Source organism: Eurytemora carolleeae, unplaced genomic scaffold, assembly GCF_000591075.1.
Source record: "Eurytemora carolleeae unplaced genomic scaffold, Eaff_2.0 scaffold35, whole genome shotgun sequence".
Taxonomy (NCBI): Eukaryota; Metazoa; Arthropoda; class Copepoda; order Calanoida; family Temoridae; genus Eurytemora; species Eurytemora carolleeae.
In genome coordinates this window covers 508,455-535,276 of record NW_019396166.1, presented here as the reverse complement: position 1 = coordinate 535,276, position 26,822 = coordinate 508,455, and the positions used below count along the sequence as shown (strand labels likewise).

Below are 26,822 nucleotides of genomic sequence, written 5' to 3'. Positions count from 1 at the left end.
TATATATATATATCTAGCAGGGTTAATACAGTTTCATTTGTTTTAATATTTAGAATGTATGTTTGCAATTAGTGTTTCAATAGATGAGCAATGCGCATTTCTGCTTCACAATGGTAACCTTTGTCTAATCAAGGATCAATGAAAAATAATATTATAATTTATTGTTTTTCTACAAATGTTAATTGCGCATTCATGCAGTGGACTGCACAGAAGGAAATTGTCAAAATATATACAACGTACACAATTGAGATTATATCTTCCTCGGATAGAGGTTTAAAGGATATACTACTCTTCAGGGAGGGTCTTTGAATTAACGTCTGGAGTCTCGTTAGCTGAATTATACTCCTTCCTGGAGTCCCTTTAGCTGAGTTATACTCCTCCCTGGAGTCCCTTTAGTTGAAGTATACTCCTCCCTGGAGTCCCTTTAGTTGAAATATACTCCTCCCTAGAGTCCCTTTAGTTGAAATATACTCCTCCCTGGAGTCCCTTTAGTTGAAATATACTCCTAACTGGAGTCCCTTTAGTTGAAATATATATATACTCCTCCCTGGAAGCCCTTTTGTTGAAGTATACTCCTCCCTGGAGTCCTTTAGTTGAAATATACTCCTCCCTGGAGTCCCATTAGTTGAAATATACTCCTACCTGGAGTCCCTTTAGTTAAAATATACTCCTCCCTGGAGTCCCTTTAGTTGAAATATACTCCTCCCTAGAGTCCCTTTAGTTGAAATATACTCCTCCCTGGAGACCCTTTAGTTGAAATATACTCCTCCCTGGAGTCCCTTTAGTTGAAATATACTTCTCCCTGCAAAGTTTTGGAAAGTACAATGATTGCTTATGACAATATAACTGGATTCTGATTATAGTTTATTTTCTTGTTTCTAAAAACTTTGTTGAAAGTATGAAATTTAGCAAAAAAGGGCATAACAACTTGTTCCATCTGAACCCTAAACAGGCTCCCCCCCAGCAGGAATAGGGTTAAATAAAAGTACAGTGCAGTGCAGAAACAATGAAATTAGAAGAAAACATTATTGAAAAACTCTATTGATGCTGTTACAACACAAATAGTTATACTAAACACTTATCAAATCATTAATTTAGTAAAGTGGGTCTGTATACACTGCACAACTGATGTGTCTTATGCTCACTAGACTCTTAAAAGATATAACTTAATGCAAAAAGTCGTCTTCCTATATCAGAGTTTTCTGGTCACAACTGTAAAAAAAGAAAACTCAATATGTTTAAATATTATTGAATTATAGACATACACGTGACATATAGTTTCAGTAAAAGAAAATATTTCCATTTACTGATAGCGCCGATTGAAGTATTCATTTCTCTAATTGGATAATGATTGGATAATGGATAGAAAGATATAGATGTTACAGCGCGCCATACTATTTCTATTGGTTCAGAATAGACAACAAACACATGACTGAACCCTGATTGGATCAGGTGCTAATTGACTCGGCAAACAAGAGAGATTGAATTTCAATATAGGAGAAACTAAATGCATCTAGCCTTGGTTAGTCCGCGGTGAACCTTCGTTATGTGGTTGACATTTAACACTCAGCTAAAAATTATAAGTATTCAAAGGTTTACACCATTAAGTTGCAATTCGAGATTTAGATTAGAATTTTAGTTTCATGTTTGATGGTTTTGATTTTTGTTTGATGGATTTACTATTTAGTATTTTACACAATACGTGTGGATGGAGTGCTTGAGGTGTGGGATTTTCTGTTCGAGCAACGTCTCCCTGTTCTGCCTGTTAAAGTTGCTGATTTTCCCTTATATACGCTCAAGGTGAAGATAGATAGATAGATAGATAGATAGATAGATAGATAGATAGATAGATAGATAGATAGATAGATAGATAGATAGAAATTGTCGACAAATATATCTGAATAATTACAAATTAAACTATTTGTGTATTAGTCACTATCACTGCAAACTATACAGAAAAGTATGCGAAATTACCTGTACGACATTACGACCTCTTATCTCCTATATTTATTATTCTAAGGTCAAGTAATATAAAAGCAAATTATTCTTCAAGAAGAGCAGTTATGATTGAAAACATGTAATCTATTGTAAACAATTTACTTTAGCTGAACATAATCTACAAATTTTTCTAAATAATTACAAATAAAACGTAAATATATAAATTAATATATTAGTTTTCTTTGTTTTTTTGAAAAGTAATTTAAAGGATTTTTTGTTAAAAATTATTATTTTTAGGGTAGGGTAGAGGACGGAAAATAGTCAGGTCTGTGAAAAAAAAATCTAAAATAGCCCATAACTTTTCTGTGACTAAAGCTACAGATCTAAAAACTATTTTTTTGAAAAATCTTTGAAAAATGCATGTAGAAACTTGTGTCACATTTTGATATTTGTTTAAAACAAAAAAAATATTTTTTCATTTATTTGACCCTTTTTTAGGCATTTTTTCCACCCTCTATAGCACCCAAACTATTAAAGCTAACGGTCTATTTTTTTCTCTGAGCTGGCCATGAAAAATTGGGCTATGAACATGCATTTCAACCCTACACCTATCCTCTAAGGCCTTTTTTAAGGGCGCCCCCCCAGGCTATACATAGATTAAGACCCCCCAGCCTTTTTAAGGTTAAAAGCTTTTTGGTGTTTGGTCGAATGATATTGTTTGGCACATCTTGTTTGCTCTAACAAAACTACGTGATTTGTATTTTGTTCTTTCCGATTTCCTTTTGATAAAAAATTATTAACAATTATTATTACTAATTCAGATTTAGGTTAGAACGGGATAGACATTCGTTTGAGGTGGAGGGTTCAATGAACTTTTAAAAGAACATTACTGATTTGTCTATCTATCGTTTAAACAGGGTTGAAGGGACAGTAAGCGTAATTTCTAGTGATCTTTTTTGCAAATATGCCAATGCCCGATTCACAATGGTACTCTTGAAACCTTTATCTGATCAATAATGTTTATAAGGTTTATTTAAGGTTTAATTATGATAAAACCTATATGTAGAAATGCACAAGTCACTTTATTGTAGAGAAACCAGAGTTTAAAATGACCAGTTAACAAAATTATAATTTTTTATCTAATTCATTCTTGAGCTGACAAAGATTTAAGGTTACCAATACCATGGTAAATAGGGCATTGTTATCTTTGCTTGGAGGGTTACAAGAAATTAAGATTACGCTTAAAAACTCATGATTTTAAAAGGATTAAATTCGATCCACGATTATAGGCAAATGAGAAGGGATCTTTGCTTTGTGTTGGAGCAGGAGATGGGTCAACTTCAATTCTAAAAATGGATCCAAGGTTACTTTTTATTAAATATTCTCGAAGATAATGTCATTTTCTTGACTTAATAGTGTTTACTTCTGATAATTCCTAAACTATTTTTCTGCAGCGGAAATGCGCAAGTCACTTTTGTAGAGAACCCACAACTGAAATTAATCATTTGTCAAACTTGTAAACATGGATATCTGATTAATTCCTATTCAGACAAAACTATTTTATTACATTCACAGTATATACAGACAGTATAATGGTTCAAATATATGAGTAAGAAAAAGTAAGAATCTATATATATATATATATATATATATATATATATATATATATATTCTTAGTCATAATTTCCCCCAAATTGTGAATATCTTATTTGAAGCACGTATTAACTCATCTAAATCTAGGTTACTAACTGCAAACAGGCTGGAGAGATCTAACACTATGGAGATGTTTGATAGGTAGTTTATCTAATTACTATGCTTTGGAACGTATTGTTGCCAATATTAATAGTCAGTCCCATTGTTTACCCGCGCTTTGTCGTAAATTACAATTTTAGCTATTTTTTCTCTTAGAATTAAATCCACTTAACTTCAAGGGAGTGTTCGCGAAAAATGGCAAATATCAGATGTTAGGGGTTCATGAGTTATAATCGGACAAACAAATATATCATGATTAAAAACTTCAAACGTTGAATGATTGAAAATATGATTTTTAAGGGAAACAAGAAGAGAAAGAATTTTGGTAAACCGTAAAAAAGCGCTGAAGGTAAAATTTAAATGTTTTGTTTTCATAAAAAGTGTTAAAAATCATGTTTTCTGATCAACTACATAAACTTGAATAATAAATCTTCATTTTACTTACAAAAAAAAAATAAAGAATAAGAAATCTTCGTTTTACTATATCATAAAAAATATTGAATAAGAAATCTTCATTTTACTTATATAAAAAAATATTGAATAAGAAATCTTCATTTTACTATCATAAGAAAATATTGAATAAGAAATCTTGATTTTACTATCATAAAAAAATATTAAATAAGAAATCTTCATTTTACTATCATAAAATAATATTGAATAAGAAATCTTCATTTTACTATCATAAAATAATATTGAATAAGAAATGCTCGTAAAACAAAGGTCGAAGAATCCCAAAAGAAGATTTATGCTAAAGCTCGACATTTTCAAAAACAAGAGGAGGAGGAAAAACGTAAACGGTAATTTTTCAAATGTTTTAAATAAAAAATATTATGTATAAAGATTTGAATTTAAAAAAATAGGTTTGTATGTTTTATTTCTTAAGTCTCATTTTAGCAACGTAGCATTAAAGGCAATTTAGATTAATATAAATGTAGTTTAAAGTGTGAAATGTCCAATAAATGTAGTTTAAAGTGTGAAATGTCCAATAAATGTAGTTTAAAGTGTGAAATGTCCAATAAATGTAGTTTAAAATGTCCTTTCAGTGAAGTGCGATATGTCCGATAAATGTAGTTTAAAGTGTCCCTCCAGTGAAGTGTAATATGTCCGATAAATGTAGTTTAAAGTGTCCCTCCAGTGAAGTGTGATATGTCCGATAAATGTAGTTTAAAGTGTCCCTCCAGTAAAGTGTGATATGTCCGATAAATGTAGTTTAAAGTGTCCCTCCAGTGAAGTGTAATATGTCCGATAAATGTAGTTTAAAGTGTCCCTCCAGTGAAGTGTGATATGTCCGATAAATGTAGTTTAAAGTTTTCCTCCAGTAACGTGTGATATGTCCGATAAATGTAGTTTAAAGTGTCCCTCCAGTAAAGTGTGATATGTCCGATAAATGTAGTTTTAAAGTGTCCCTCCAGTAAAGTGTAATATGTCCGATAAATGTAGTTTAAAGTGTCCCTCCAGTAATGTGTAATGTGTCCAATAAATGTAGTTTAAAGTGTTTAAGTTTTTAAAGTTTTAGTGCTGTAAAATTGTTTTTAGGGCTGGTTGTCCTGTAAAAAAGGCTGAAATGGAATACTTTCGTATTCTGGAACAGGTTAAAGAAGAGAGAAAGCAGTTCTTAATGGAAAACATTTTAGATAAAGACAAGATTTTTTAATGTTTAAAATTATTAGAAATATTGTGGAATAATAATATTTCAAATATGAAGGTTTAAAATTCTAAACAGGAAAATAAGCCGAACTGTTATACAATTAGAAAAATCACCAAAAAATGGTAATCGTTGTTTTTTGAAGTGTAAAATAAAAATGAAAAAAAATATGTTTTGTTCGCAGTAAATGTTGTTTCCCTTTGATGCATTAAAAGATTTTATTTTCCAAGACTAGTTTATGGAGTGGAAACATTTTATGTTTATCAAATTATAATCCGAAGCTGAATTTTAATACGAGGATTCCATATTTAAACATAAAATTGAAGTCAGGATCATATAGACTCATTTTCAGACTATCTACAGGATCACGATGTAATTTCAATATATTCAATATATTTGATATTTCTATATATTTACTATATTTGATATTTCAATTAACATGTTCGATTACATACTCCTTGGCCTGATCAAGGATGAATGAGAAATTCTTATTGTTTACACGGAAAATTGATTATTTTCAATTATGATTGCTTTGGAATAGCTACTGCAGAGACATTTAAATATAGTACCGGACCGCTGTAAAAAAGAAAAGCAACTTTATAAATGGAGCTATGGTCGCTACAAACTAGTTCCGCAGTTCCTTTAAGTAAGAATTCTTAAGAACAACAAACAAATCTAAACTTTTAATATTCACACTTTTACTTTTAGATTTAGCTGGATTGATATTTTGAAATGTTGTAAAGATATCAAGATGATTATTTTAGTTATTATATATACGACAAACCAATAAGGATATCGTCTAAACATTTTTATAAAATTTATTTTATTTCACACGGAAATCAATAACAAAACACATCAAAAACGTTATTAAAAATGTAAAATATGTACAGGGAACTAAATAACTGAACTTGCATTATAATTGGTAATCCGGTCTGCAATAAACGGGTGAGATGTCTTCGGTTTAATTTGAATGCAATCATTTTGTTTTATATTTCAGGAAATTTTTAAACGTAATAATTTTGTTACATTTTTTCATTTAAAAGCAGCCGCCGACATAAAATTTCAAATATTAGTAAAATTTATGTTAGATTGGTTAAATTGTGATTGAAAGTGATAGCTTGCTGGGATGAGGATCGTAATGTTAAATCAGTTTGAATCATATACAATCATTCAATTCACTCATTCATAGGAAATACAACTAAAATAAACTTTACGATAAGAAAACAGAAATTACATCTTTCTATGATTAATTATCTTCTTTTTTTAATAAAAGAATAGAGATTATCAAACTTAAAATTAATTTATGTACAAAATAGAGTTTTAAAAAAGTTACAAAAAATAAAAATTGAATTAATGCAATTTATGAACACTGTAAATATTAAGAACAGAATGTCTTTTCTGTTTACAAAGTTTTCATATATTTTAACTTTACAAATTTAATTTCACGGAAAGAATATAAGATTATTACAAGAAATTATTTAAATAACAGGTGGCTTTTGAAGTCTTAAAAATAAAAATTAATACATGCTTACATTTTTTATTTTTATTAAAGTACATTTAGAAAGAAATCTTTATCACAAACTTTGATTTTATAAATCGCATATTTTTGCAACCTGATGTTGTGGATTTTAATATTTCAAACTTTGACTTTTGTGACATCAAACAGTCTAAAACGAAATATCAAATGTTTGAACCATCAGGTTGCGAAGATATGCAGAAATAAAAAAATGAGTATTGAAAACTAAGCTTCACTGTAAACATTTTTTCTATTAAGTTTCTTCTCCATCTCAACCCTTGATTAAAATATTTAAATCAATCTTTTAGCGAATTTTAAAAGTTCAATGAAATTTTAAAGTTACCTTTCATAAACTGATTCATAATCAGGGTTCAGTTTTCTAAAAATAAAGAAGATTACAGTAGGATAGAACTGATTCATAATCAGGGTTCAGTTTTCTAAAAATAAAGAAGATTACAGTAGGCTAGAACTGATTCGTAATCAGGCTTCAGTTTTCTAAAAATATTTTATTTTTTTAAATCATCATAATAAACAGCAAACTTAATCTAATCTTGGGATCGTCAAATGTTTTTTAAGGTTGTATTTATAGGCTTATTCTTTGTGGTTAACCCTGAACCTGAATACTGATGAAGGTTGGGGACTACCGTTAGCATTACCATTGGATAGCTGTTCTCCTGCTACACCGTGTCTTCTAAACAAAAACATTACTTATTTTCTTCATCTATATATATATATATATATAGTAGTAATTTCTGTTAGTTTGTTTGTTTGTATGTCCGATCATAACTCTCGCACCCTGTGACAGATTTGCCTGAAATTTAGATTAAGGAACTCTAGAGAACCACAGGAATTTTCTTAGCTTGGTTTTGAGATGCTAAGTTGAGTGGGTCCACTTTTATAAGAAGCGTAACAACATAATTTAAAACCAAGCGCAGGTAAACGGCGGTAGTAACTATGAGTAACCTGGGCAACATCGGCCACCATAGTTTCGATATAAGTAAAGAATTCCATTAAGTCGTTACAGCTAATTTAAATATGAATCCTTAATTGGATTATTAGAATTAAATGGACATATAAATTTATAAATCTTGCCGCCTTTGCAATTCTATTGGTCCTGAGTACGTGAAAGAACCCTGGTTGAATTGACGCTAATAGATGTGTTAAACTTCAGCTAGTCTATTTATACTTATGATTGATGTAAACAAAAAGTAACTGAATGTGTGTCTATAAATTTTAAACAGCGAAGGGGTTTCATAACAAAAAATGTTTTCTATTTACTTTTATTTTTTGTTTGTTTTTTACTTTTTATTGAAATTTTTGCGTTGATTTAACTGCATGACCGTCAGAGAAATAAAAGGTGGTGAGAAATATTTAAATCCATATAATTGGCTTCCACTGGACTTGAGGGATGAACCAAATTAATAGGATGATTTCTAATGGTCCCTTGAATTTTTCGATAACACTCTCTTTTAACATAATGAAATATATACGCAACTGATAGAATTGAAATTAGTAGCGATCAAACTCGAATTTTATTCGGCATCAGCCTATACCTCTTAAAATTTTTCGAGAAAAATATCTTTAACTAGAGTTTCTGTTTGCTGGGATGTACCTACTCGAGTTTCTATTTGCTGGGATGTACATACTCAAGTTTCTATTTGCTGAGATGTACCTACTCGAGTTTTTATTTGCTGGGATGTACATAATCAAGTTTCTATTTGCTGGGATATACCTACTCGAGTTTCTGTTTGCTGGGCTGTACCTACTCGAGTCTATGTTAGCTTGGATATACCTACTCGAGTCTATGTTTCTTGGGACGAAGCTACTCAGGTCTATGTTCCTGGGATTTACCTACTCGAGTCTATGTTTTCTGGGACGTACTTACTCGAGTCTATGTTTCCTGGGATGTACCAACTCGAGTTGATGTTTTCTGGGACGTATTGCTACTCGGGTTTCTATTTGGTGGGATGTACCTACTCAGCTAGATCGCTCTGTCCTCGTTTGATCTTTATGTACCTACTCGCGTCTTTGTTTACTGGGATGTACAGCTACTCGGGATTCTATTTGGTGGGATGTACCTACTCGGGTTTCTGTTTTGTGGGATGTACCTACTCGGGTTTCTGTTTGGTGGGATACCAACGCCAATTTATGTTTGGTGGGATGTACCTACTCGGATTTCTGTTAACTGGGATGTACCTACTCGGATTTCTGTTTGGTGGGATGTACCTACTCGGATTTCTTTTTATTGGGATGTAACTACTCGGATTTCTGTTTGGAGGGATGTACCTACAAGGGTTTCTGTTTGGTGGGATATATTACTCGGATTTCCGTTTGGTGGGATGTACCTACTCGGATTTCTGTTTGGTGTGATGTACCTACAAGGGTTTCTGTTTGGTGGGATATATTACTCGGATTTCCGTTTGGTGGGATGTACCTACTCGGATTTCTGTTTGGTGGGATCTACCTACTCGGATTTCTGTTTAGTGGGATGTATCTACTCAAGTTTCCGTATGGTGGGATGTACTTACTCGGGTTTCTGTTTGGTGGGATATACCTACTCGGATTTCTGTTTGGTGGGATGTACCTACTCGGATTTCTGTTTGGTGGGATATATTACTCGGATTACCGTTTGGTGGGATGTACCTATTCGGATTTCTGTTTGGTGGGATGTACCTACTCGGATTGTTGTTTAGTGGGATGTATCTACTCACGTTTCTGTATGGTGGGACGTACCTACTCGAATTTCTGTTTGGTGGGATGTACCTACTCGGATTTCTGTTTGGTGGAATGTACCTACTCGGATTCCTGTTTAGTGGGATGTACCTACTCGGATTTCTGTTTGGTGGGATGTACCTACTCAAGTTTCTGTTTTGTGGGATGTACCTAACTGTTCCTGAATCCTCCTGTGATGATGAAGATGATGAGCTGGAGGTTTCTGATATCTCTTCAACTCTAGATGAAAAAAACACTTTTAGAAATAACACTGACATTTTGTAAGTTTTATTGAACAAAATATTCGAAAATCTTACGTCAAGGTTGATAATATGAAAAAAAATGTGGGAAGAAACTACAGACAGTTTGTTCACAAGTTCGAACAGAAATATGTTTTTAATTTTAAAATGCTTGCGGTAAGATGGATATTATGAACACACATGGAAAGATTATTGCAAATCAATTCAAAATGTTGGTTGCAAAAACGAGTGTTGTATAGAAATCATAGCTTGCGGCTAGTGTTATATTTTTTGAAAATAATGAAACAACTTCCCCCATGATTAATTTTATTTAAATAAGGATAATTTTCATAATTTTTTAAAAATATTTTCTAAATTTTCTGAAATTGGTGAATATATTTTTATTTTTTCATTCTAACTTTTGCATATATTTTTGATTTTCTTTTTTTCTTAATATAATTATTATAAATATTTTAATTCATTCTTTATTTTCTAAAAATATTTAGTTCCGAATTTACTTTTTTTTTCCTTAATGCCGGTAAGCTAATTCTCCCTTTATCATCATTTCTTTTTATATTTCCTGCAAACTTTTGATCCAATTCATTTTTTTCGTTTGAAGTTAATCCTTTGTTTTTTTAATTTTAAATAGATTCTTTCAAAAAGAATGAAAATTATTTACCTTGTGCATGGCCTGGCATATCCAGGAGAGTTGTCATATCCCCTGTAATTGCCTAAAAATGGTTAAATTTTCAAATTTTTGTTTGGATAGACTAAACCAAATATTTTACAATAAATATTTCTATGTCTAAAAATTCTTTGGTCGAAACTTTTATCAAAGAGTATCAAACTACTGTCTCAACTGAGAACCTAAAAACAATGAAATGTTCGTTGTCTCGTTTGTAAAATATTGAAAGGTTCCTAGATGGATTTTGCAACTTGCTACGGAACTTTTTCTATATGTGAGCTCTAAACATTTTTAAGAGATACAAAAGTTAATCATTGCAATTGATAAAATTCACAATTTAATACTTCTGAAGTAAAAGGTAGAACACTAGCACGGGCAGCCGTCCCGTAGTACATTTGAATTTCGGAGCCGGGTTAACCTTTCCGGTCGCAGTTTGTACTGTATCTAGCCCTATGGACAGGACTAGCCGGTGCAACAAGGTTGACGCGGTCAGACTTTATGCTTCATATAGGTTGAATTTACTTTTACTAAAGGGGCAGAGGTACGTGCTAGGTCAACGGTTTTCTGATTCTCACTGTATGAATTATAATACAAGATAAAGCCGGGTTTCCGCTAACAATTTTTTCAGTTTTATAAACAGTTTTTACAATAATTAAACTACTTAAATTTTTCCATTTTTTTTATTTTTTATTTGAATAATTTCCTAAGCTTTTTTCTCTGTCGAAATTAAGAATGGTCTCTCTGTAAAAAGGCAAAACTAGAAGATTGTAAAAATATAACAAATATTACGGCAATAGACAGAATAATGTCTACTGTTTGTCGTCTACCTTCTGTCTTTTAATTAATTTTGGAATTAGAATTTTATATAAATAAAAGTGGTACAGTGTATACACATTACAATACCCGAACTTCAAGTGACATTTTATGATAAAAAGACAGAAAAAAGACGTTTTCTGATTCTCCATATGAACGAATTTTTCTAGTTTTGTTTCTCCCTAAACTGTTTAGTTTCTTCATCTTCAGAGGAGAGGTTACTGGAAGACGATGTTCTAACAATTCTCTTTTCGTTGCTGAAAATATCAAAATATTAAAACAAAGAATTATACTTGCAAACGATTAGACTTCAGAGCCGACTGAAAGAAAGAAATTTAGTCTTTGTTAGAAACTCTGATTTTCCTATTTCTGTATCTTTGCAACTCAATGTCGCCGCGTGCAGATCATTTCAAACTATTAGATCAAATGATCACAGTTGAAAATATCAAAGGTTTGTAAAGATATTGGGATTACAGATTTGTAATTTGTGGCAAAGACTAAATTCCTTTGTTCGGTCGGTCGTTAAACGCTCATTAATCCTTTTTGAATAACCTGTAGTTAAAATAAAACTTTCGAGTTAAAAAGATTTTTGGAATTTCGCAGTTATCATTATCTGAAAATGTATTCCAGATTTTGTAATCACTCTTATACAGATTCCTGTCTGAGCAACGTGACAGTATTTTCTAACTTGTTTGATTTATTATGACGTCATCGTTTCAGAATTTAATATAAATAATCTATAAGGTCACTCCATCTCCTGATAAGAAGAGCAAACTATCATTTATTTGTCATAAATTCAAGAAAGAATAAATCGTCGAAATATCATAAGAAAATTCATTAAGATTAATAGAAAATCCGTAGAAAATTTAAATAAAAAGATATTCCAACGTCGACAACATCAAATACCTAATACTCAATCTTACTTATATTGTGCACAACAGGGTGTCCCAATAAATATTGTATTTGTGAAGAATTTTTTATTCCTAGATGTTTATTGGTACACCGTGCAAGTAAATACCTGATGTTTGGTTGATTGTTAATCAAGTATTTTGAGCTGTTTATAGTTCCAATTTCTGCAAATATCTTCTCAGACAGAGAGCCTGTGTGATTCATCTAAATGAGTTCAGCAATTTAAACTTAACTTTTTAACAAAGCTTTAAAGACACAAATACACTTTTATGAAACTATTGTGTACTTTATCATTATTACTCACTTCATCGTAAATTTCATAATGAACGTGCCATGCATAAAGTAATCATCGAGCTATAATGTTAAATTAGATGTACATTATAGCTCGTGTGCTATAAAGTTTTGATTGGTTTGGATATTTCCAAAATTTTTGGAAATATCCAAATTTTTTTCGAGAAAATCCGGGAACCAAAATATTTTTTCAATTGAAATAAAAAAATTGAAATCAACTTTATATTTTGACTTCTGCTTTGTTTCAAAGCTTATTTGATCTAGAAACAGCCATTGAAATAAGACAAGTACACAAACGTTTTATTAAATTACCTATAACACTTTTATTTTGGCACGACGTGCTATTAAGTGGACTTAAATTTGGACTTAAATTTTCTCTATATCTCGAAGGTCATCGCCGTTTTAGATTATATATCGTTAAAGCTCAGGACAAAATTAAATATAAAAAGGCTTGAACCTTCTTGATAAAGCAAAATATCTGTCCAAAAACTTTATAGCACTGCGAACCAAAATAACAGTGTTATAAATAGGTACTCTTACTTTTTTTAGTTTTTATCTTTTAGGATATTATTCTTCATTATTTACTTTTCATCATTTGAAAATAAGGCTTTATATTTTCTATTTATTGTTTCTGCATTAGGAATATTAAAAACCCGGTTTCTGTAGATTTAGAAATCTGTTTTTGTTGTTGTTGTTTTTCAGGAATATATATATTTGTGCGACACTGAATTAACATGTGTGTCGCTATTGAACATTTTTTTTAAAAATAATTATGAATTTTAAACAGACGTACTCATTTCATTTGATAAGTGATTTAATACGTATTTACAAAACTATTCGCTTTGTAATTGTAACAACAACAAATACACTTAGATATCCCATAAATAAGTTATTCCATAATTTTTTGGCTCTCACTGTATTATTTATTATATCATTCTATTCCCATTCTTTTAATTCTCAATATTTTTAGAAGTACACTGAGAACCAGAAAACTTTGAAATAAATATTGGCTTTGTTCTTACTTTAAGTCAAAAAATGTCGATTAGAACTTTGTAATTTTGCAATTTCTACATCAACTGATATATCCTTTAAAAGTTTGAGGAAACTTTAAAAAAAAAAAAATCAACTGTAAATTAAAATGTCGTATGCGACAGTTTCTAAAGAAAAAAAGACAATAATTATATTGTTTTCTGATTCTGATTGCATAATGGCCTATGAGGCTGTTTAAAACCTGATCATGATGCATGGAAATATTTGCTTCTGCAATAGTTTTAGAAGGAGAAGTAGAACTAGAAGAGGAAGACGAGGCTGAAGAAGAAGAAGACGACCTTCGTCTTGCAAACTGCACTTTTTCTGTTTGACCCAATGCTGTCCTCCTTCCATCTCTGACATCATCAGCCTGAAAACCTTCCACGGTGGATTGCGAGGATACGGATACTCTGGTAGCCATTCCATATTTAATTTCCTCTCCGTCTTTAGTTTCAAAATTTGACCATAAATTCAAAAAATGTATAAAACAATTTTTTCCATGAATTATTTTTAGGACCATTCCCCCATTAAATCCTAATCATATAAAGAACTGTCATTTTACTTTTAAATTAAAAGATCGGAACATGTGGATGCCTAATTCATATTGGTAGCCTTGAAACCTAAACAGCTTGATTAATTGTAGAGAAACCACAATTGAGAATAATCAGTTTTAAAAAGAAAAACTCTATTTTTAATTAAATTTTGATCGGCAAAGTTTTTATGGGTACCCACATAAATGAATCATGCCATTATTTAACAGCGGGTAATTATCTCCCTTTTATTATCCCAAGGGGTTTATCATAAGTCTAATTTTCCCTGTAGATGCTGAAGAGGAAATTATTGACACTTTTCTTGCCATTTGAACCGGTTCATAAACATTCTCATTTACATTTTTATTCTTCTGTTCAGCATATTTAGCAGAGGAAGAGCTTGAGGATGAGGATGATGAGGATGATGAAGATACTTTCCTGGATTTATAAACATCTTCATGATCAGTGCTGGTTAGATTGGAGATTTTATAACTTCTTGGCAGAGAATATTCTCGAGCTGATTCCTTTTGTATTAGTTGCTGCCGGTCAATAGAGGAAACTAGAAATATAAAAATATATTCACATTTTCCATTTGTCTGTTTTTGGTTTGTTTTTTGAATTCAAAAAATGGGAAAACCGAGCATAATCTACCCCAAGGGAAGTTTTAAGAATGTGAGAATGTGTTGTCTATAAATTAACAAAATTAACATCTAAAATACACTTTTAAAAAATTCTAAAATCTGACAGTTAAATTTAATGGAAAATAAATGCAAAATATTTATTTTTCTTTAAATGCTAATGTGGAACTAAGAAGGTTACTTAAAAAACACAAAGAGTCCCAAAAGTATTAATCCCAGTAATAATGTGTCCTAAAGTCCTAAAAAGTGTCTTAAAGCATAAAATGTGTAAGCTTTGTATTGCGTTTTAAGAACCTTAACTTCTTATCACAGTAAATTCCTAATCAAAGACTCAAACAATGAATTGTTTGTATAGTTTACAATACAGGGTGTCCCAAAAAACATGGGAATTCAGTGACGAATTCGATATCGTCTTTGTTATGAATTAGCATTGTAATACCTAATTTCAAAAGCCATAATATTATTATGTCTGCTAGAGTTTATTTTATGAAAAGGGTAAAATTTTGTAAAGATGCGTCTATAATGTCTCCGCAAGATGAACAGTGAAGACGGACAAGTTTACTCTGTTTGTATACTGCAATTTTCTTGTTTTACTAAGTACAACAATATGTAGTCAAAACATAAACAAACAAAATGTGAACATAGCAGACGAATGTCTTACAGATTACAGCTTTCTCAGTAGGTATCACTAAACTAAATCAAAGAATTAGTTAAAAAGACGATATCGAATTCGTCACTGAATTCCCATGTTTTTTGGGACACCCTGTATATAATTTAGAAATGATAATAAAAACCAAAAAGTAATAAAAGATAATATTAGAGGAAAGTACTGAAGGGCATCTTTTTTTTAATAGTCTATAAATTAAAAACTATGAAAGTGACGTAGAAACTATTTTCCAACTTGTCCAGAAAAAAAAAACATAATTTGTCAGATCCTCATTTTTCTAACATTTAACATTTTTCAATTTTAAGAGAAATTTAAGCATTTTACTAAAAATTTACTTTTATTGCACTAAGACGTCAACTTTGAACCAAGGGTGTACAGTGTTAAGAATGATTTTTGATAAATTGGGGACAAAAAATTGAAAATTGAACATCTAAAGCCAAATTATTTCATCCTTTTTATATTTTTCTTTTCTAAAATTCAGTTTTCCCCTAAAGTATCTTTTAACAATTTTTTCCAGACCCATGCAAACATTACTTACTTCTAAAAAAACTATTTTTCAAAAAGAGGGGTGGGGTAATTTTTCCGGAAAATATACACCCCTCGTTCAACATGTGTAAATTTTACGATAAAAATATTTACCAGAAGAGGCTCTGGAGGAATTGTATTCAACAACTATTATTTCATCTTCTACTTGCATGTTATTATCAATATATCCATTATCTTCGCCCTGAAACATTAATCTTTTTTATTCATAATTTTTTTAAAATAAATTTTTTAATTCAATGACCTGAGATCCTGCAACTAAGTCTAGTTAATAATTAATTTGGCAAGATAGAGCTCATAGTTTGAAATAAATATAATTATGGGTTTACAATACACAATTGGAATTAAAAACGGAAATTTGAGGCACGTATTCAGTTTCTTTTAAAGTTTCTAGTACCTCAAAAATTGTAGTATCAGAACTTGAACTAGAAGTACTCTTTCTTCTTGACTCAATTCCTCTAGAGATAAACATCAAACATATATTTTATATAGAAATCCATATCTACTTTTTTATTTAATTATTATTTAATACATTATACAGACTTGAATAATATAAGATAATTGTTTTCGTTAATCTTAATTTTGATAATCTTAAATAATAACAGTCAAGAAGATTTTCTGTATATTTTCTTTTTGGAAAAAAGTCCTTTAATTTGGAATTTAAAAGGCACATAAATTTAAGGAAACAATTTACATCTAAAATAATTTCCAAAAAACTTTGTTATTTCCAGGACCTCTTTTTTAAATTATCTTAGTATTGAGTACTAGCTGAAGAGCCCCGTGTTGCCAGTGAAAAAATAATTTGAAATAAAATTTTGAAAGTAAATACTGAAAAAAAAATATTTTGAAAAAAAAATTTTTGATTTTTTTAGCCTATAACACCCCACGGCCACTTATAATTGTCCACAAAAAATTTCAGCCCAATTGGTTTTGTTTTATTATATAGATTTTGTAATAAAACCTGTTAGATGCAATGGTGTAGGAAGGAATGAAGGTTTTTGTTCCCTCTGTTTGGATCTTATATTGTTCAACTTTATAAACAGGTTTATCATAGGATGTATAGTTGTACTGTTCTACTTTCAGAACCGGTTCATTTGTCCCAACAGAGGACAGCACTTGTGTTGATCCTACTCCATAATCATTGGTGGTGTGTACACTTCTAAAATAAAATATATATTTGAGAAAAGCATTTATAAGCAAGTCATTTCTTGGTATACGGTTCACTGTAATTCAAGAAATGCATTGTTTTATTTTAATTTAACTCCATGTTTTGGTCACAGCTAGTTAATTTGATTCAGAAACATATCAAAATTATAGTTAAGAATAAAAAAGAACTTTTTGATAAAAACTTTAGTATAAAAATTAATACCACTTTTTACATTGAGGCCTATCATTACAAATTTTGCTGAACTATGATACAGTGATAACCAGAAAACTCTGAAATAGGAAGACGACTTTTAAACTCAATTTATGACTTAAACTAGTTCAATAAACATTAGACACAGCAATTGTACAGTGTAAATAGACCCATTTCACTTAAAAAGTGCTTTGCTAAGTTACTAGTAAAAACATTTGCTTTGTAACAACATCTAAACGCTTAAGTATTGCTATAATATAATGTAGTCTTTCTATTCCGTTGTTTTCTGGTTATCACTGTATGATATGATATATGCTATTTTTAAGTTAATTTGTCAAAACTACTTGCAACACTGGTTGCTTTTAAACAACATCAAATAGACATGACATTGCTTAAGCTTTGTTTTAATATTCCTCAATGTTATGGATCCCATTGTATAAAAATACTTTACATTTTTTTGTTTACCTTGATTCTGTAAGAACAGCAGGAACAAATTGTGAAGTATAGTTTGTCAGTCTGTTCTTAATCATCTGCTGTTTTGCATAGTTTGGAACTACTTCAGGTCCCAGTGTTACCTGGATCAGTTCAAGCTCTTGACCCATACTTGTTACCGTAGATCTAGAATAGGAAATAGGGTGCTCTTACAGGGGCACTAAATTTAACTTTTTCATTGAGAGAAAACTTAAAAATTGCCTTTGATTATTCTTTTTTTTAATGACAAAAATTGTATCATGTAGCTTTTCAAATCTGGAGTGCCTTCTTGTATCTTCCAAATTTAGCACAGATATTAAACATTTGAACAGTTTTATAAATTCTTAATAAATTGAAATCCATGGACGGATTTTTCAAAATTGATAAAGAGCACATTTTGGAATTACTGAGAATAGTAGATAAAGATGTTAATTGGTTTAACTATAGTATTACTGAAATATTACATGTTAGTAGATTTTTTTGTATTTTAATAGTCAAATATATTATACTTCTTGGCTACCCTTAAAATATTCATTTTTGAAGAGCCAGTATGAACACGTTCAAGTATTAGAGACTTCTGAATTTGCAATTTTTAATAATTAAGTTGCGTATTTTTTGAAAAAGATATTGTGATTTTAGTTTTAAAAAATCAAGATAAATCAGAATGTAATAAAAAAGTTCAACATAAAAAGTCAACATCTGGATTAATGTCACAAGCAAACGCTTTTCTGGATGAAAGCGACAACATAACAAAAAATTGAGAAGGAATTTGCTCAAGCAAAAAAGTAAAACCTTTTATATACCAACTAGTTGAAGGGGGCTGGAAATAATTTTTCTCAACTTTTTTCGTTTCGCTAATGATGAAAACAATGTTTAAAAGTCTCAAAAATAAAAAAATCCTGGCCAAAATATATTATTTCAACTAGTAGGTATACAAATAGATATTGAAGCAAATAAATGGATTTTCTATCTTTAAAAAATAAGGTTTTTTTTTTATTTGACAAAATATAGAATCCATAAAAATATAGAAATATTTAGAAAAAATTGTTGACAAATTTAAATTTTACCTTGAGCTTGAGCTGGTTTTTGAACTAGAACTGGAACTGGAACTTTTTCTCTTCTTTCCTTCTAGCAAAACATTTATTTTAAACTATGCTGTAGGGCTAGGTAAGGTTCCATTAACGAAGGGCGAACACAGTTAATTTTGAAATAACGAACAAAAAAAGCGTTCGGGAATTAAAAAAGAACAGAAAATAAAAAGGAATGAAGGTATGTGTTTTATAATAACAGCAATGTTAGGTTTTTTCTGCTTAAAATCTCATGAAATTACTGAGAATAAATAATAAAATTTGTACGCGATTATTGTGTTTTAGGTGTTTTAATGTTTATGAATATTGCCTACTTACTTTCCTCGCTATTTTCATTTTAAATGATTTCTATGGGAAATTTTATTATAAAACGATCTCATTCTTACTGAAATTGAGATCGTTATAGAATGTCAACTATTTACTGCACTGTCCTGAGACGGTAAGATCATTAATTGCAAATTAAATTGTCTATTGATATGATAAATTTGTACCTACAGATGCTCTGAACTCATTCAAGTTCCTGGAAATTTCTTGCTGGGAAAACTCAGTTTTCTTCTGTTATATTTCAAAATATTTGATGGAAAAAGGTAATGTGAAGTAAAACTATAGTATAAAAATGCCATTTACGATTAACAAACAAAACTAAGACGCATAAATTGTACTTTTTTGCGTGTGTTTTTCCAAGAATTTAGAATTAAAATATTTAGCTTTGAGTTTAAGAGTGGGGGGGGGGGTTAACTTTAATATAGCTTGAAAAAAAATGTCTTCAGAAAGCATAGTTTTTAGAAAAAGTAAAAAAAAACGCTGAATGGAACTCATGTAAAAATTAAATGAGTTATTTTACCATTTTTTCAACCAAACTTTAAAAAGATTCTGTAATTTTGTATAAAAAAGTCCTTTAAGCTCTTGTACAGGTAATTTCCTAAAGAACGATTTTTGGACCCCCCCCCCCCCGGCCCCCCTCCTTTCAATTTTGTACATGGTTATCATTGGTCATTTGGCCGCAGCGCCCGGCCCCCTAGCCTGTCCTAGCAACGGCGCTCGGCCCCCTAGCCTGTCCAAGTCGCAGCGCTCGGACCCCGAGCCTGTCCTTGCCGCCGCGTTTGGCCCAGAAATTCTCTTAACCTAACCTAACCCTAAAATAATAAAAATAAATAATAGTAATTTTGCTGAAATCATGTACAAAATAGAAAGGAGGGGGGGGGGGAGGAACCCCTTATGTAGATGAAACTTCAAAAATGTTATTTAAAAACTAAACTTTGAAAAGTTCCTGAACAAGATTAGGAGAAGGAGAAGAAGACGAAGAAGATGATGAAGAAGAAGACGACATTGCATCTCCATATTGCTCAACGGTATTTGACACTATGGGTTTATTTAACAATAAGCTTTAACATCATATAACCAGGGATATTAGTTCCAAATCTGCAAAGTTATCTTTTTCAATAGTTTATATCTTAAAATCTACGCTGAGACCATACACTTATAAGAAATAGCTTAAACTATTTATTGAAAAAAGAATTGTCAACTTTAAACTAAAAATAAGGTGTGAAAATTAGTTTTTGATGATTCTTGTTGTCATTTCCGGGAAAGTATACAAGGGAAGGGGGGAGGTATAATTTTTACTTTTTTCCTTTTTATAATTTTTTATAAGATATCTTCTACAAATCCATGAAAATGTGAAATATGAAGAGTGAAGACGACTGTTAGGTTCGAGTTATGATATAAGAAATGTACGCAGACTCCTTCAATCAATAAGATTAATTTCAAGTTGCTGATAAATCTGTTTGCTTAAAAATTTAAGTTTTAAAACTATAAATAGTTGTTTTGTTAAGCAATTGTTTCCTGAAGGATGGGACTGTCGGGATTTCAAGCTAATAACATCCTAAATATTAAGTTAAAAAAACATTTTTTTTAAATAGATACAAAATGGCTTGCCTCAAAGATAGTATCACCAGATTCTGATGCTTCATTTGCTGATCTGTATTCAATGCCATCTTCATCATGCACTACTCCACTTCTAATAAATAACACAATCATTAAAATTTAAAAATAACTTTACAAAAATGAAATTTCATAAACCGTTTGTTCCTAATATTTAAAAATTCGAAGCAATTCGAAATTAAAAAGTTTCTTCCAAATTTTATGAAGAATGTATGGAAATCTCTTAAATTTTAAATCACTGCCATTCTGTTAGAAATTTTTAACAAAATGGTCGTAATTTTGAACTAAATATTCGTAATTTTGAACAAATGCATGAAGCTTAATTTCAAATGACCTCCTTCCATGCAAAAATAGCAATCCCTGATTTACTACAGTACCATTAACAGTTTTGTCCGGTTAAATATGAATTTTGTAAGTCTATGTACCAATGCTATACATTTTGAAACTGCATGGTTTTCAATTATGGCAACTTTACACAAGCAACTTGTTCATTTCTTTTGCAGGAAAATATGTAGAAATTATTATAATTTAACACTTTCAAACCTAGAAAATGGACAAAAGCTCCCACGTTGTTGATCAAATATATGTTTCTAGGGTACCGTTGTAAATCGGGCATTGCTATCTTTCCATGTGGGCCGTGGGGTAACTTTAAATCCCGGGTACAGTTCCTTTAAATATTTAACCCGATCATAACTCTATGGTATTTTCTATAACTTTAAAACTCATAAAAATTCTGTAGAATATTTCTTTTTGAATTCTTTAAGGGCTTATATTTCCTATATCTAAAAGTTTTGAGTAAAAAAAGAGTTAATTGGGAATTGACTCGAAAATCACATTTCTATAAAAGGTTACCCTCAAAAAATGAAACTAAAAAAAGGGTAGATAAATATTTAATTTTCTCAAAATATATATTCTCATTTTAAAAAGGTTGCATTTATTCTACCCTTAGATCGTTAAATCAAGGAAAGGAATGGAGTTTAATTGCCCAATAACAGAATAACAGAATTCTTAGTTTGAAATATCTAAGGTCTACGACATTTGGTTGCAAAGATTAAGGTTTGTGGTAACGACTTAATTACTCTCTGACGACATCATAGGTTCATTCATTTTGGGGAACCCTATTACACAAGCCATCTAAACATTTTCTTAAAGGATTTGAGTCATTGCCACAAACTCAAATTTTCTAATCCTTATATCCTTGCAACCCAATGCCGTAGACCTTAGATATTTTAACCTATGAATTCGGGTAGATCAAATAATCTAAGTTTGAAATATCAAAGGTTTCCACCATCAAGTTTCTAAGATATAAGGATTAGAAAATTTGAGTTTGTGACAAAGACTCAAGTCCTTTATCTTACTTATTTAAAGTTGGTGCAGAACCTACATCTACAGCAGCCTCTTCATAACCATCATTCTAGAACACGAAATTTTATTTTAAAAAGTTTTAAAATTTGTGAAAAAAAATTCAGTCTTTTTCACAAACTCTGATTTTCTAATCCCTATATTTTTGCCACCGAGACACCTTAAATATTTCAAAATATGAATTCTGTTTTATCAAATAATTAAGTTTGAAATATCAAAGGTGTACACCATATTGCAACGATATAGGTATTAGAAATCTGAGTTTGTGGCAAAGACTCTTTTCCTTCATAAATAGAAATGGTCATTTGCCCATTACAAAACTACAGTGAAATTTTTAAAAATAGAGAGTTAAACATAATCATCCTTGAATAAGACAAATTGCATATATTTCAAGTCAAAATATTTTTATTAATACAGAGGGTGTCCCACGAAATATGACAGTTTGTAAATAGTTTTGAATGTCTACTTCCATATACTGTACAAGATATTACAGACTTTTTGCAGTTTATTTAGCTTTAAAAATCTTTTACTTAAATATATTTTACTTTGGAATCAATTTTACTATAATATGGCTGACATAAACATTTGTATATCATTCTCTCTGGGTTTAAACAACTTAACAAACTATGGTAGAAGACATTTTAAACTTTTCACCAACTGCCATGTTTCGTGAGACACCCTGTACTTAATACTTACTGTGTATTCAACAGTAAAATGAGATTCATCAACTTTTTTCTTAAGCTTAGGCCTGGAAAATATTTTGTTCATCTGTATTCAATCAATCATATTATCAATAATTATTGTAGCTTTTTTTTCTGATTTTTTTAATTTTGAGATTAGTTTATTTGCAATTAATGACAGGGGACAATGTTATGCATAATTTAGATTATTTGCAATAAATGACACGGGACAATTTTATGCATAATTTAGATTATTTGCAATAAATGACAAGGGACAATTTTATACATAATTTAGATTATTTGCAATTAATGACAGGGGATATTTCTATACATAATTTAGATTATTTGCAATAAATTACAGGGGACAATTTTATACATAATTTAGATTATTTACAATAAATGACAGGGGACAATTTTATTCATAATTTAGATAATTGTTAACTTTTTTTCTATCTAGAAACTAGTTGATCAAAAAAATTTTCTCTATCTTAGAAGTTTTTAAAAAACAAATATTTTTCCTTATAGAAACTCTGTTTTTTTTAGCATCATTCTCTTCTTCAACTGGCGTGGCCTTCTTAGAAGAGAACTAAACAAATATAAGTACAAATCTAAAATTTCCAAATTTCCAAAAATGTAAATCAACAAAGGAAAAAATTGTTACCCTTTGCCTGCAGCAGAAAAATAAAAGGAGAACAACTAAAATTGCAGATAAAATGCTGCTGTACACTATTAAAAATACAAATGCTCCTTTCTAAAAAGTTCCCAACAAAAAAATTAAATTGATGAATTTAGACGTTGAAAAAGTAAAAAAAAATTGTTTGTCAAAATGTATTTTCATTGTTTAAATTGACAACCATTAGAAAATGTAACAAGCTTATTTGTTCAATTTTATACAGGTACAGACCTAATCAGAAAGACCTGGAATTAATTTACAATTAATCAAACGACATTAAATTTTAATTTTACAAATATATGATTGATAAAACGATCATCTCAAAATAGCCCCAGTCCTGCCATTTCCTTAAATTTGGCCTGTCTTAATTTGAGGATATTAAATTGGCAGAGATATATATGTAAAGTCGTCTGATTAACTGTCAATTAATTCCAATGTCTCCTTATAAAGTGTCCGGGCGTGAGATATAAGGTTCAATCTAAACCATAAAATTTAAAAATATCTAAATATATTAAATATATTCACAATTACATTTTAAACGACCTAGTTTTACATAATTTTTATTGTGCAAGGGAAAGAAATTGGTTTATTCGTTTTTAAATTCTTTGAAAAGAAGACGACATTTGAGACGAAATAACGTTTTTTACATATTTTCTGGAATTGCTGCATTTAAAAACTAATTTAAGTATATTTTTAAGTTCAGCAGATGTTTATCAATGCATCAATTATGTAATATTGTTGGATGTCACCCCCTACCCGGGGATTATTTCACACCTGGACACTTCTGAACGCCTTTCTGACTATGACTGTAATATAACCAATATTAAAAAACATTTAAATAACGTTTTTATTTGTTGGGATAATTTTCCTGACACTCCATTTTTGTAAAAAAAACCTCGCTGATTTCCTTTCTCAAGCCAAGAATATTTTTTTTCTTAACATAATTTATAGGAAGATAAGGTCCCCACTAACTGCGTTGAAAATGAGTAAATCCTACAGATTCGAGAAGAAAATTCGTCAACTGTAGATTAGAACAAATTAAATTGTGTGCTTGACGGATTCTTCTCAATGCTAATAAAGCATTTAAGATAACGCCAGGAAATGTAAGGGAGCAAAAAAAACATTTAAATATGCAAAAATCCCAGATTTTTTGTTCAAATTATTTTTGGATAAATATTTTTTAACATATTTTTTTAAATATACGAATTTAATAAATTCATGTTTACACATTTTTTGTCCTTGAGTATTTTCTTTATTTACTTTCATTCATAATTCATTTTCTAGATTACTTTATATTATTCAATTGAAAAACAATGTTTCTGAAATTTTCCAAATAGTTGAAATGATGCAACTAAATAAATTGGTAAATAATTCAATTCAAATCAAAAATAAAACAAAAATTACACAATAACTTTTTTTAGAAAATTAGCAACAGATTTATAACTTTAACATTTGTCGAAAAATAGCAATTCAAATGAGCTGACCTTAAGAAATTGGGCTATGAGCAATGATCATTGACCATGCATTGCACCTCCATCATGCTTACCAAAAGCGACCTTATTATTGTTTTTGTTTGGGGTGGTATATCATTTTATGTATTACCCACGCTCACTACGAGACTTAAATCGCCATGATGAACAGCTTTAAAAATTCTATAGAACAATTAAATGCAATTAACTAAATTTTTGATATTCCTCCCACCCCCCCCCCACCCCCCGAAAAAAACATGAGCTTCTCAATTATTTAGTTTTATCTTTAAATTAACATTAAGACATTAACACCAAGGCTGAGTTAGTATTTGCTTGAACAGAGTGAAAACAATTATATGTAAACTGTTCTGTACTTTTATTTTTTGTTGACATTATTTAATCAATTGTATGCTTACTGATTATGCACAACTACTATATGCAAAGAAGTCAAGGGAATTTTACATTACAACGTTCTGTAGGAGGCGGTTGTTTTAATATTCTGATTTGTCATAAAACTTGAATTTTTCAAATAAGTGCAATTATAGTAAAAAAAGGCAAACAACGAATCTGCAACTTAATACACACCACTAGCTGTTAGAATTTTGATTTTCAAAAATTTCAGATTTTCAAGGATTTAAAAAGAAATAATTGAACACAAAGTAAACCTGCTTACAAAAATTTGAAAAATTCCATACATTTGTTACAAAACGCTTTAAACAACACTTCGTCTTAGCCCCATTCCTGCCTGGGGGGGGGGGGAATATGCCCCCTCTTTAGTTTTTTTTACACATAACTCAAAAAGTGTTGGTCTGAGGCTATTACAATTTTCTGACTTTTCCTAAATACCAATATGAAACTGGGATTTTACACTAACTGCCTGAGTCCTCAGGCACACTACCTGAATGACTACTTTTTCCTGTAACAAACTAAATCTTTGTTTTGACCCACTTTCAGTTGTCAGATTTTGATAATTTGTAGCTGTTTGGAAAGACAATGAAATAAAGAAACGGATAGCACTTGTTTTGCAAGGAAAATTTGGCAATTTATTTGCATACTGTAACAATGGGTGATTTTGTTGATCTTTTACGATCAGCGATTCAAGGATCTTTTTAGATCGCTCAGATTATAGCTGGCTAGGGGCATAACCCCCCCCCCCCTTTATACCGTTCGGTTGGACTTTTGAATACTATCTTGAATTCTAACGGATTTATTTGAGTTTGCATGCGATTCCTATAAATAACCCAAGCCAAGCTGAAAGTTCCGTTATTCCAGAAACACGGGGGCTGGTGGGGCTAGCCGGCCAACGCCCGGGGAACTAGGGTTAAATGAGAGCCCAGGGTGGAGCGAAATGAAGGGAAAAGAATCAGTTGATCGTCAGCTCCCTTAAACTGAGGTTCCCTTGAAGATTCCCCATCACTCTGAAACTGCTTCAATTCATAATATCTTAGTAGTATAGTATCAATCGTTTATTTTTTGTATCTTTGTAAAAAATAAATTGTAAGAAAAACCGACTCGACGAATATTATATTTACAAGTGTTTGCTTTTTAGTTATTTCTTTCATATACAATAATACAACCCGTCAAAAAAATGTGCACATTGTTAGTTTTCTTGAAGTGACATGAGCGTCGTTTTCGAATTTCTAAATTTTCCCATCAAGTTATTTAAGTTATTCAAGTTATTTAAGATTTTGCTAAATTTTTTGCATATTTGAAATGACATGGTCAAGAGTGAATTAGAAAAATGTATATTTTTACATTGAAACTGGATTTTGCCAAAAAAAATTAAATTTTGCAAATTTACAAACAATTTTGCAGATTTTAAAAGTAGAGCATAATAATTATTTTTGATATCAAATTTGTTGGGATAATTTTCC

At 30.4% G+C, this 26,822-nt stretch overlaps 2 protein-coding genes across 6 annotated transcripts in view; one reads left to right on the top strand and one right to left on the bottom strand.

Moving 5' to 3' along the window:
- The window catches only part of LOC111696993 (dynein intermediate chain 2, axonemal), an 8,688-nt gene extending 3,267 nt beyond the window's left edge, over positions 1-5,421 (top strand). The window contains exons 4-9 of the mRNA XM_023466843.1: positions 1,688-1,800; positions 3,228-3,301; positions 3,679-3,732; positions 3,991-4,039; positions 4,411-4,487; positions 5,227-5,421. Coding sequence (XP_023322611.1) covers positions 1,688-1,800; positions 3,228-3,301; positions 3,679-3,732; positions 3,991-4,039; positions 4,411-4,487; positions 5,227-5,344 — 485 coding nt within the window. The 3' untranslated portion in view covers positions 5,345-5,421. The remainder of the gene's footprint in view (positions 1-1,687; positions 1,801-3,227; positions 3,302-3,678; positions 3,733-3,990; positions 4,040-4,410; positions 4,488-5,226) is intronic.
- A 1,489-nt stretch (positions 5,422-6,910) lies between these two features.
- LOC111696977 (uncharacterized protein DDB_G0271670) lies at positions 6,911-24,536 on the bottom strand. Of its 5 annotated transcripts, none has more exons than XM_023466821.1 (24): positions 24,348-24,536; positions 23,468-23,557; positions 23,325-23,392; positions 22,823-22,874; positions 22,123-22,178; positions 20,759-20,840; positions 20,666-20,705; positions 20,094-20,185; positions 19,315-19,378; positions 18,803-18,863; positions 17,730-17,882; positions 16,869-17,066; positions 16,305-16,365; positions 16,004-16,091; positions 14,346-14,618; positions 13,732-13,973; positions 12,319-12,413; positions 11,483-11,557; positions 11,191-11,228; positions 10,482-10,533; positions 9,735-9,803; positions 7,468-7,542; positions 7,195-7,230; positions 6,911-7,128 (listed from the first exon to the last, which is right to left on the bottom strand). In XM_023466821.1, the coding sequence occupies exons 1-24, from the start codon at positions 24,357-24,359 to the stop codon at positions 7,077-7,079; spliced, it is 2,124 nt and encodes a 707-aa protein (XP_023322589.1). In that variant the 5' UTR covers positions 24,360-24,536; the 3' UTR covers positions 6,911-7,076. The 5 variants fall into 5 exon arrangements, with proteins under 5 accessions (XP_023322589.1, XP_023322590.1, XP_023322592.1 ...); XM_023466822.1 differs by having other exon boundaries at positions 7,065-7,128; positions 7,195-7,288; XM_023466824.1 differs by having other exon boundaries at positions 7,077-7,128; positions 7,508-7,542.
- Positions 24,537-26,822: the final 2,286 nt, after the last annotated feature.

What these genes read in the sequence shown, in the direction of transcription:
- LOC111696977 (XM_023466821.1), bottom strand. An exon ending in TTCCTCCAGAGCCTCTTCTG is followed by an intron (nt 14,619 to 16,003) that starts GTAAATATTTTT and finishes TTATATTTCTAG; the next exon opens with TTTCCTCTATTGACCGGCAG. An exon ending in TTTCCATGCATCATGATCAG is followed by an intron (nt 12,414 to 13,731) that starts GTTTTAAACAGC and finishes GAACTCATTTAG; the next exon opens with ATGAATCACACAGGCTCTCT.